The sequence below is a fragment of the Gossypium arboreum genome, chromosome 1 (assembly GCF_025698485.1).
Source record: "Gossypium arboreum isolate Shixiya-1 chromosome 1, ASM2569848v2, whole genome shotgun sequence".
NCBI lineage: Eukaryota > Viridiplantae > Streptophyta > Magnoliopsida > Malvales > Malvaceae > Gossypium > Gossypium arboreum.
In genome coordinates this window covers 10696992-10708064 of record NC_069070.1, presented here as the reverse complement: position 1 = coordinate 10708064, position 11073 = coordinate 10696992, and the positions used below count along the sequence as shown (strand labels likewise).

General features: G+C 32.6%; 2 protein-coding genes across 3 annotated transcripts; one reads left to right on the top strand and one right to left on the bottom strand.

The window, feature by feature from the left end:
- Positions 1–6656: 6656 nt before the first annotated feature.
- Positions 6657–8634, top strand: LOC108480340 (probable NAD(P)H dehydrogenase (quinone) FQR1-like 3). Of its 2 annotated transcripts, none has more exons than XM_017783300.2 (5): positions 6657–6841; positions 7168–7308; positions 7407–7500; positions 7584–7849; positions 8037–8634. In XM_017783300.2, the coding sequence occupies exons 2-5, from the start codon at positions 7283–7285 to the stop codon at positions 8275–8277; spliced, it is 627 nt and encodes a 208-aa protein (XP_017638789.1). In that variant the 5' UTR covers positions 6657–6841; positions 7168–7282; the 3' UTR covers positions 8278–8634. The 2 variants fall into 2 exon arrangements, with proteins under 2 accessions (XP_017638789.1, XP_017638788.1); XM_017783299.2 differs by having other exon boundaries at positions 6662–6841; positions 7242–7308.
- On the bottom strand, positions 8239–10062 carry LOC108480339 (UDP-glycosyltransferase 71K1-like). The gene has a single exon (XM_017783298.2). It carries the CDS (start codon positions 9959–9961, stop codon positions 8567–8569), a length of 1395 nt encoding a protein of 464 aa, XP_017638787.1. The 5' UTR covers positions 9962–10062; the 3' UTR covers positions 8239–8566.
- Positions 10063–11073: the final 1011 nt, after the last annotated feature.

Sequence of the window (11073 nt, the reverse complement as noted above, 5' to 3'; positions counted from 1 at the left end):
GTTTATTTGCTCAAACGCAAATCTCAAGCAGTGGACTGTTTTCTACAGTTTCAGCAGATGGTTCATACACAGTTTGGGAAGCGTATTAAGAAATTTCATAGTGATTGGGGCGGCGAGTTTCATGCATTTGCTCCAGTTCTAGCTAGTCATGGGATTCTTCATCGCATTTCATGTCCTCACACTTCTAAACAGAATGATGTTGCTGAACGTAAGCATAGACATATTGTGGAGACTGGTCTCACCCTCTTGGCTCAGACAAATCTACCTATGGCTTACTGGGGCTATGCTTTTTGTAGTGTAGCTCATCTCATCAATCGACTACCCACTCCGGTGTTGAAAAGTATGACACCGTATCAACGTTTGTTTGGTAGTATACCGACATATGATCACCTCCGAGTTTTTGGGTGCTGTTGTTCCCCATACTTACGTTCGTTTCTTAAACACAAGCTTGAGTTTCGAACTCAACCTTCTACATTTCTTGGCTATAGCTCGCAACATAAGGGATATTACTGTTTAACATAAAGTGGCGAGATACTTATTTCTCGGCATGTTGTCTTTGATGAAAAGCGATTTTTGTTCACTGATTCTGGTTTTCTTAGTGATCAGTCTCCTGCACGTACTCTTTCGTTTGTTTCTGTTGTTCGTTCTTTTCCCACTACAGGGCCTCGACAGCATTCTGATCTTGCTTCTTTGCCCGCTACTACTTGTGCGTCACCTTCCTCTGATTCGTCAGCTACATGTAGTCCGGTACATCCTCCTTCAGTTGACACCATGACTACTTTGGGGGCTGGCCTACAAAAGACACTCTCTTCTCCTACTGATCCTCCACCTGCTCCTTCTATTGCCGCTGATCCTCTTGCTTCTACTTCTAATACTCATGCTATGGTCACTCGGTCTAAGGCTGGAATTTTTAAACCCAAAGTCTTGTCCGTGGATACGGTTGACTTTGAGCCGACATCTGTCGAAGAGGCTCTTGCTAATCTAGACTGGCGGCTTGCTGTTCAAGCCGAATATGATGCTTTGATTACTAACTCTACCTGGGAACTTCGTCCTCTCCCTTCTGGTCGAAAGGTGATTGGGTGCAAATGGCTTTTTAAGGTGAAGAAAAATCCTGATGGGATGATTGAACGACGGAAGGTACGATTGGTTGCCAAGGGTTGTTCTCAGGTACCCAGTTGTGACTTCAAAGAGACGTTTAGTCCAGTGGTCAAACCTACCACTATTCGGTTAATTTTGTCCATTGCTGTCTCTCGTGGCTGATGTCTATGGCAAGTTGATGTCAATAATGCCTTTTTAAATGGTGATTTTTCTAATGAAGTCTTTATGCAGCAGCCACCTGGCTATGTTAAAGTTGGACCGAATGGTGAAAAGCTGGTGTGTCTGTTAACTAAAGCTCTATATGGTTTACGACAAGCTCCTCGTGCCTGGTTTGACAATTGAAGTAATATCTAGTATCTACGGGGTTTGTTTTGTCTAAATCAGATGCATCGTTATTTGCCAAAGTTTTCTCTGCCTTTTCTCTCTATATTCTTGTCTATGTAGATGACATTGTTATTACTAGCAGTTCAGCTGACGAGATTGACTGTTTTGTGCAGCAGTTACACAACAAGTTTGCTTTAAAGGATATAGGTAACCTTCATTATTTTCTAGATATTGAAGTTAGTCGGTCACCCTCTGGAACTCTGCATTTATGTCAACGAAAGTACATCCGCGAGCTACTTGATCGGAGTTCTATGACTAATGCCAAAAGTGTGCATACGCCAATGGTCAGTTCATCTCTGTTGTCAAAAGATGAGGGAGAATGCCTTACTGATCCCACTGAGTATTGTAGTCTTGCTGGAGCTCTTTAGTATGTTGTTTTAACACGACCAGATATTTCTTATGCCATTAATCGGATCTACCAGTTCATGTATGCTCCCACTAAAGTTCATATGAATCTTCGTGGCACTCTCTCTCATAGTCTAATAATTCGCAGTTCTGATCCCCTGTCCCTAGTAGGGTATGCTGATACAAACTGGGGTCTTGATTTTGATGATCGCCGGTCTACGACGGGATACTGTGTATATTTTGGTCATACAACTATATCGTGGTATTCTAAGAAACAACAAGTTGTTTCTCCATCTACGGCAGAAGCTGAATATCGGAGTTTAGCTGCAGCCACGAGTGACATTGCCTGGCTTGTATCTTTGTTGACCGAACTTAAACTTTGTTCTGTTGATCCTCTAACAGTATGGTGTAATAATTCCAGTGCAGTAGCTGTTGCAGCTAATCTGGTACTGCATTCCAAGTTCAAACATGTTGAACTTGATCTGTTTTTTGTTCGTGAGAAGGTGGCTAGTAGAGATTTGGTTGTTGGCGAAGTACCAGCTTGTGATCAGGTGGCTGATATTCTTACTAAACCATTGTCTGTTGCCTTATTCACTTGGTTTCGTCATCTTCTTCAGGTCATGCCACTCGAGGAAGCTGGGTGAATGTTACAGTATGGAAAAATTCACACATGTTTAATAATTAGGTAGTTAGGCTGTTGAATGAATTAGTTTTATTGTTAAGGGTTGTTAACAGTAGTTAGCTTTTCCTATTGTGTATATAAACTATGCCTTTGTACTAAGAAAGGTAGCTAAGAAATACAGAGTATTACCTTTTAGATATTTCTTTAGAATTTGGTTAGTTTCTGTCAATTTTAGTCCTTATACTTTTCGAATTGGTCAATTTTAATCATTGTAGAATTTTAGTTCTAACCTAAACATTAGTCATTAATTCTCTTTAGTTAAATTTAACTATAGTCATGTCATATACGTACAGTTGTAGATTTAGGCTGTATTCTCCAACTGATCATTCTAAGTCTTTATATTTTTAATTATAAAATTTCGTCTTGATGCAAATAATAGTAATTATTTCATTAATTAAATTTTAGTTAATAATATGAGTAATATGTGGATCTTCTTGCCTTTAAATTTTGTATTAATCATCCATAACCTTTATTAACATTTCGTTTTCATCTATTAGTTTTTATGTTGGGAAAAAAATAGCAATTTTAATTTATTGGAATAAAACTTACTATTTTTATGTGAAAAATAAAAAAAATATATATATATATATATTAATAATTTGAAAAATCTAAAAACTAATTTTGAAGGCATTAAACTATATAACCTTTTAAATAATATGTTTAAAACAATATTTTATAAATATAAAAATAACTTTAGTAGTTTATATACTCTATATATTTGAAAAGTCAGGGATGAATAATCGAAAATTTTAAATTTTATGATGAGAAATGAAATATTAATAAAGATCGAAGGTGATAAATACAATTTTTAAAGGTTATGGATGAAAATGAAACATTGATAAAAGGTTGTGGATAACTAGTGAATTTTAATAATTTATCTTTGATTTTGTGGAACTTTTACTAAAAAAAAAAAAGGATTGTGATTCATTAGAAAAGAGAAAGAGACATGAGGAAGAATTAGTGCTGGAAAAAGTGATTTGTGAAAGAAAATTTAGGAGAAGTAAATTTTGTTAGAAGGAAGTGACATTTTAAACATATTATCGCTTATTGATTCTAACATCATTACTTTAATTAAATATTAAGTAAAGTTCTCAATTTAATTCATCTTATATAAATTGTATTTATTTAATCGATAAATTTTATTATTTATATAACCAAAAATATATTTTTTAATTTTTAATGTATAATATTATATGGGCACTGTCATATGACTTGTAACAAACAAGTTATATTGTGATGTCATCTAATTATTGGTGAATTGTAATTGAGTAATACAAAATTGGATGGTGCTTAAATTGATAGATTTTGATAGTTGGACCTCTCAAATTGGGAAACTGATCGTATTTGTAATTTATATTTACAATTATTAATCTTTGTATTCAGAAATATACTATTAATATTTGCTCACCCTATTAATCATTTTATTTTTCAAAACATTTACAATTTTAAAAACATCAAATTTGGTGACTTGAAAATTGACATAATTTAAAAGCTTAAGAATGCAAAAATAACCCTCAAATTTTTTCAAAAATGCAATTAAGCCTTGCTTTTTTTATTTATTTATTTGAGTACTTGAAGTTTCAAAATACATCAAAAGACCCTCAAACCTTTTCAAAAAAAGCAATTAAGCCCTTAATTTTTTTGTACTCAATTGGGTACTTGAACTTTCAAAATGTATTAAAAGACCCTCAATTTTTTTCAGAAAAATCAAATAAGCCCTTACTTTTATTAAAAGTTATAAAAAATAAAATCAATAAAAGCTATAAATATTATTAAATTTTAATAAAAAATTTAAATATTAAAAATTATTAAAATTGTGAAACAATATAAAAATTGTAAAATTTTATAAAAATCGTAAAAAATTATAAAATATATAGAAATATAAAATTTTATAAAGTCGTAAGAAAATTATACAAAATGTAAAGAAATAAAATTTCATAACATTTTTACAAAAATTATTATACTAAAAGAAGCATTTTATAATTTTTCTATAACTTTTACGGATTTTATTTTTCTATCATCTTTCGCCACATGTCACATTGTGTTGTGACGGTGATGACTTTAATTGAAAAAAACTAAGGGTCGTTAATTTTATATGATTTTTATAAAATTTTACAATTATTTTTATTTTTACAATTTTATAAAAAAATTAATTTTAATAAATTTTAATTTTTATATTTTTATTAAAATTTAATAATTTTTCTAAAATTTATTATTTTTATAATTTTTTCTAACTTTTATTAATAGTATGGGCTTAATTGCTTTTTATATATATATATATATATATATTTAAAATTTAAGTAGTGAAATGATTGAAAAAGAAAAAAGAAATTAATTATTTTAAAAAATTTAAGGAGTTTTTAAATTCTAAAATTAATGTTACAATAATGATTACATGTAAAATCTGTAAGTGTTTCTTCCTTTAGACATTGCCCAATTTGATTACATGTAATCGAACAGGTAAAAATATTGCAGTTAAAAGAAAAATCACAGAAACACTCTAACCCTCTCGCGGTTACAACTTTGTTCCCCTCCACTGCTCTCCATTTATTTTATTATGTTTTCACGATGGCTTCACCCAGTCAAAAAAGATTTTTAGGGTTCTGTTTGACCCGTGATTTATAAAAAAAATTCAAAATCGTAGCTTGATCTGGCATTGCCACTGCGATCAAAACTCCTTATTTTCTCTCTTCCAGGTTCAATTTATGGATCGATATTGTTTTGCCGATGATTTATAGCACATTCTGATGACGGTGGAGGAACAGTTGTTTTTGAAAGCGGTTAGGGAAGAATGCCTGTGGGAGAATTTGCCGAAATGGCTTCAAGCCATTTATAACTTCAAAGAAGAATGACACAAGAGGTTAGTTTCGACTTTGCTGCTTACTCTTTGTCTTTTACCTTTTAAATTGCAGTTGAAAGGATCATTTAGTTTGTATCTTTGAAGAACTTCATTGTTTTGTTGAGAAAGTAACATAGGATAAAATTCACCAAACGAGGAAATACTCATTTCATGATTGTAATATTATTGATGGAAGTTAACCTTAAGGTGAGTGAGTTTGGAAAAGAGCTTTTGAAACTAATTAGAAGTAAAAAGAATTATGTTAGTATGATGGTCAGGGTCAATGATAGAATTTAACCAAAACGATGCTATTTATTGATTTCATATTCTCCCAACCAAATAAAAGAATCTTCAAATTCTAAAAACTAAAAAATATATAAATCATTGTCAATAGTGTGTTAAAATATAAATAGCCTCTAATATTTATACAAATATTAGAGGAAATTAACAAATTCGAATATAGGTTTTTATCTTGTTGATTGATTTGATTCTAACCACTAATATATATATATATATATATACACTGATTTCCTTCTTGTTTAACAGCTAATTATCTACGCATCACATACTTTTATCATAATTATTTTATCTATTTATAACTAAAGAGATGTGCTACTAGATTGTCTTATTATTTCATTATACAATTCATCAACTCTTCTTTTCGTGTATACTTTTTATTTCATTAATTGGGGAAAAATTAAAAGGAAAAAATTTTAGGATATTAATTTAGTTGAGAGAATATAGAATAAATTAATACCATATTTTATTTAATTGTAAATTTACTAATTGTTAAGTGACCAAATTCTAAATTTATCTGTTCTCATATATAACTATTGGTAGGAGTTTAACAGATCGCGATTAACTTGTAACTTTCAAATAATTTAGTGATCAATTTATAATTTTTAAAATTGAATGATCAAAATATAAAGTTATGATAATTTTAAATTTAAATATCAAATCTCTTAAAAATGATAATGGTTATGTTCTTAAAAATAAAAATTAAATATAATTTAAAATATTTAAATAAAATTAACTAAAATTTCATATTTAATTTTAGCAATTTTGAATTAAATGAATTCTATTTTTAAATATTAACTAATTTAAGTTTAAATAAAATAATAAAATCGAAACCTTATTATTGGTTTATTCGCCCTTGTTTATTCTATCAGCCATGTGATGGGATCTAATCACAATGATTTCTTGTAATATTTTTTTTGCTGGTGTAAACAAAAAACCATTTATATACGTGTTTTAAAAGATAAAATAATTTGTACGAACCTTATCTATAAAATGTTTTATATTTCAGTATTAAATCATATTTTTCTCACCACAGCTCTTCTAATAAATTTTTCTTTCTTTTTTTTTTTTTTTTTTTTTTTTTAATTTCAACATCTAGCATACATGTTTCATTACGCAAAAGCCATCTTTATCTGGTTCTCATGTGACTCTGAAGCCTGACAACTTTGTTCTTTCTTTCCTTCAATATACCCAAGGTAAAATTTTCTCAACTTCTTCTCAATCATTTATTTCCATCTACTTGGCTTTCTGTTTTAATTCTTCATGACTTTGGAATTTCTTGCATAAATTACTATGAAGACAATAATGCTGATGTAAATATATAGTTCTGGATTCACTTTAAGCAAGCTGATTGATGGCATATAATCATAAAAAAAAAAAACTCTATTCTTCTGGTTGGTTTATGGATACAAATTATGTGTTCGAACTTTGAAGAGTAAGTTGTGTGTGGATTGTGGTAATCTGTAATAATCTCAAGTCTTGATGATAATTTTCAATTTTATAATGTCGAGGACTTTCACAGCTTTTAAAGGGGAATCATTTAGTTTTGGTCAAATCCTATGGAGTGAATTAATAAATATTGGATTCGTCACACAGATATAAGCAGTTGGTTCAAATATCAGAGCTCAATTGCAGCTATGGCAGCAACAAAGTTGTATGTAGTGTAAGTGTTGATCCTTCATCAACCCATTTGCATTTCTTTAGATTTCCTATAACTTTCCCCTATTTTCTCCGGTCCTTGAATTATATAACCTTGGATAGGTATTACTCGTTGTACCGTCATGTCGAGATCATGGCAAGGGAGGTGCAAAGGGGGGCTAATTCAGTTCAAGATGTTGAGGCAACACTTTGGCAGGTAATTTACCAGAAGAGAAATAGGATGTCTTGAATGAAAGTGACCTTTTTGGTCTTACTTAGGCGACTGGTTGGATTCAACAGGTACCTGAGACGCTATCTGATACAATACTGCAAAAGATGAAGGCACCAGCTAAAGCAGCTGATGTACCAGAGATTAGGCCAGAACAGCTTTTGGAAGCTGATGGTTTTCTCTTCGGGTTTCCTTCTCGTTTCGGTGTGATGGCAGCTCAGTTTAAGGCCTTCTTTGATGCTACTAACGACCTGTGGGAACACCAAGCACTTGCTGGCAAGCCTGCTGGTATCTTCTGGAGTACTGGTTTCCATGGGGGAGGACAGGAGCTCACTGCGTAAGTTCCTTCGCAGTTTACATATTCCCACAGCTCTATCTGTTCTTATCTATAAACATGGAAAGACCTGTTGGAAGATCTATTATGTTTGTGTTTAATTATATTTATATCCATTATTTTGCTTCAAATCAGTGCTTATGTTACGTATCTTATGTTTTCTTTTCTCTTTGTTTTACCTGATATGCAGATTAACTGCTATAACACAGTTAGCACATCATGGTATGATATTTGTGCCTCTTGGATACACTTTTGGCAGTGGCATGTTTGAGATGAATGAGGTAAAAGGTGGCTCCTCTTATGGTGCTGGCACTTATGCAGCCGATGGATCCCGTGAACCCACTGAGCTAGAGCTCCAACAGGCCTTTTACCAAGGTAAATATGTTGCGGAAATAACCAAGAAACTCCAGAACAAGCCCCTCGCATCATAGAACGCCACTTCAAGCTGCAGTAAAAGGTCCTAGCAATACAACCTGAGGGATATCAATCACCGAAGTGTCCAGCGACTAACAGAAGGACAACATAATTATACTTTATGTTTGGATTGAAAGAAAGTGAAAAAGAAAAGCAAGGGAAACAAAGAAAACTTCTTCCATTATTGTTTGGTTACAAGGGAAAATGGAGCAGTGACCCATATCAGTTGTACCGCATGTATATCATTATAATCTCAAATGTAGTGAAATAAATTAACAGTACAATAACAACAGCAATGATTCCATATCAGTTGTTGCCTATTATGTCCTCTATCAGTTTTCCAATAGAATTGAATGAAGTTCCACCTTCCATAACACTCTTCCTTGCCATCTCACCCATGTCCTCTACTTTCTTTCTCACTTCACTTCCACCATCTATTACCATCCCCACAGCTTTCTCTATCTCATCTGCCATCACCACTTCATCACTATCTTTCCTATAGTTCAACCTCATCTCCACTGCTAACCCTAATTCCTTCACCATCTTGAATGCATTGAACTGTTGTTCAGCATACAGAGGCCATGTTACAAGGGGTACACCGAACCACAAGCTTTCCAGGATTGAGTTCCAACCACAATGAGATATAAACCCTCCTATTGCTTTGTGAGCAAGAACCTTCAACTGTGGCGCCCAACTGCATATCATCCCTCTCCCTTGTACCCTTTCCAGAAACCCTTCCGGTAACATTTTTGAAGCATCATTTTGCGGTGGTTGCACACACAAGGACCATAAGAACCTGAACCCACTTTGCTCCAGCCCCATGGCAGTTTCTTTCACTTGGGGTGCTTTAAAGCTTCCCATGCTTCCGAAGCAAAGGAACACCACTGATGATTGAGGCTGATCATCGAGCCATTTCATGACCCTATCATCCGAGTCTGAGTAACTCAGACCATTGAGGTTAATCACTGGTCCAACTGGATAAACTGGAGGGTTTTGGCCGTTGGAGAAACAGTTTAGAGCATAAGGCTCAAGTTCTTCAAATGTATTGATTATAATACCTTTGGCATCCTTGAACCTTTCAGCAACTTTGACATATGTAGTGTAACCTCCATCCTTGCAAAATACAGCTGATGGAAGAACACATGTAGGGACAGGATTGACAAATCCTGGGATCAAATGTTCAGGATCTGAACATTCAAATTCGGAGCTCTCCGGGGTATGTCGGGTTGGTAGATACCCCATGAGACCGAACGTGGCTGCATTTGTGGGGAAGTATAGGTAAGAAGGAAGACCAAAACCAGTTGCAATATCAATCATGGGTGAACAAAAGAGATCAAGAACTAATCCTGCAACTCGGGTTTCACCCAAGCTGCATCTCATTGATACAATGTCCCTCACAGCATTTCTAACAGGAGGGATGTAGCACTGTACGAATACATCAAGGAAACTTTCGAGTGACTTCTTAGGATCTAATGAGGGAAGAGCAACCTGAGGGAGTTCAATAAGTTGGATTCCATCAGGTTGCAATGCAGTGAGCGAGTCGATGTATGCATTCAAAGAAGCACTGGGAAACCACTTCATGGAAAGAATAATAACCCGAATTCGATGATCGCGACAGATAAGGCGCTTTGCGAATTCAACGGTTGAGGCCAAGTGCCCCATTGCTGGCGCTGGAACGAATATGAGCTCTACTTTCTTCATCTCTTAACTCTTAGCTTTGCTGGATCCTTGTTTCTTACTCTTATGTTGTGTTTGAGAGTTGAGACATTTATACTTGTGACTATAATGTCAAGACAACAAAAGGAAAGCAAAACCGAGTTGTACTCTCTTTGCTTTTGCATTTTCTTATTTCTCAAATTATTCCACCAAACAGGCTTTTAACAAGAAAATAAATATAAAAAAGTTTGAAATGGACAAAAGATTAATTATTCCAATGGCAAAAAAAAGCAAAATCATACTCAAATAAAATCATTGAGCATCAATAATCATCACTAAAATGAAAATAAAAATTCATCATAAATGACTGTATGATTTAAAATTCAATTCACAACCAAATCAAAAATTAAAAATTAAAATCAGTATTTCAACTCGAAATAAATCAAGACTAAATTCAAAGTGGATATCAGAACCAGACTACATCAAAACACTTAAATCTGATTAACTACATATCAATTTCGTTTCAACAAATCAATAAAGTTTTATTCGTTAATCCAAACCATTACAGACATTAAGTAGGCATCTTTTCTATTAAATATTCTCCATTTCCATTCTGTAACCCACTTTTGGCCAAGGAATGTGCAGATCCATTATCTATCTTCATCATAATTATCACTTCTCATGCTTTAAATTTTAAAATATTTTAATTCAGTCATTAATATATCAATATTACATCAAACAAGTTTTTCCTTTCACATCTAAATTAACTTGAGCATTAAATATTAATTTGAATAAGATATGATGCATATTTTAAATACATGAATTAAATTTTAAACATATGTGTATCTATTACATAGATAGCTTCGATATAACATGTTAAAAAATAATCTTTCTAAATTTTAATGATATTGTATTTTTAAACATATCAAACTAAAGCTGCTCATATAATAAATATACACATATTTAAAATTTGATTAAAATATTTTAAATATTCTTCATCTCAAATCCAAACGCCAAACTAACTTAAATTAATGAAAAACTTGTTTAATATGATATTTATATTTTGAGAATTCAATTACAATGTGTTAAAGTTTAGCGACCATTTAAAGAAGAACATAATTTAGGGATTATCAGATGGAATTGGCCTATACCTTTTG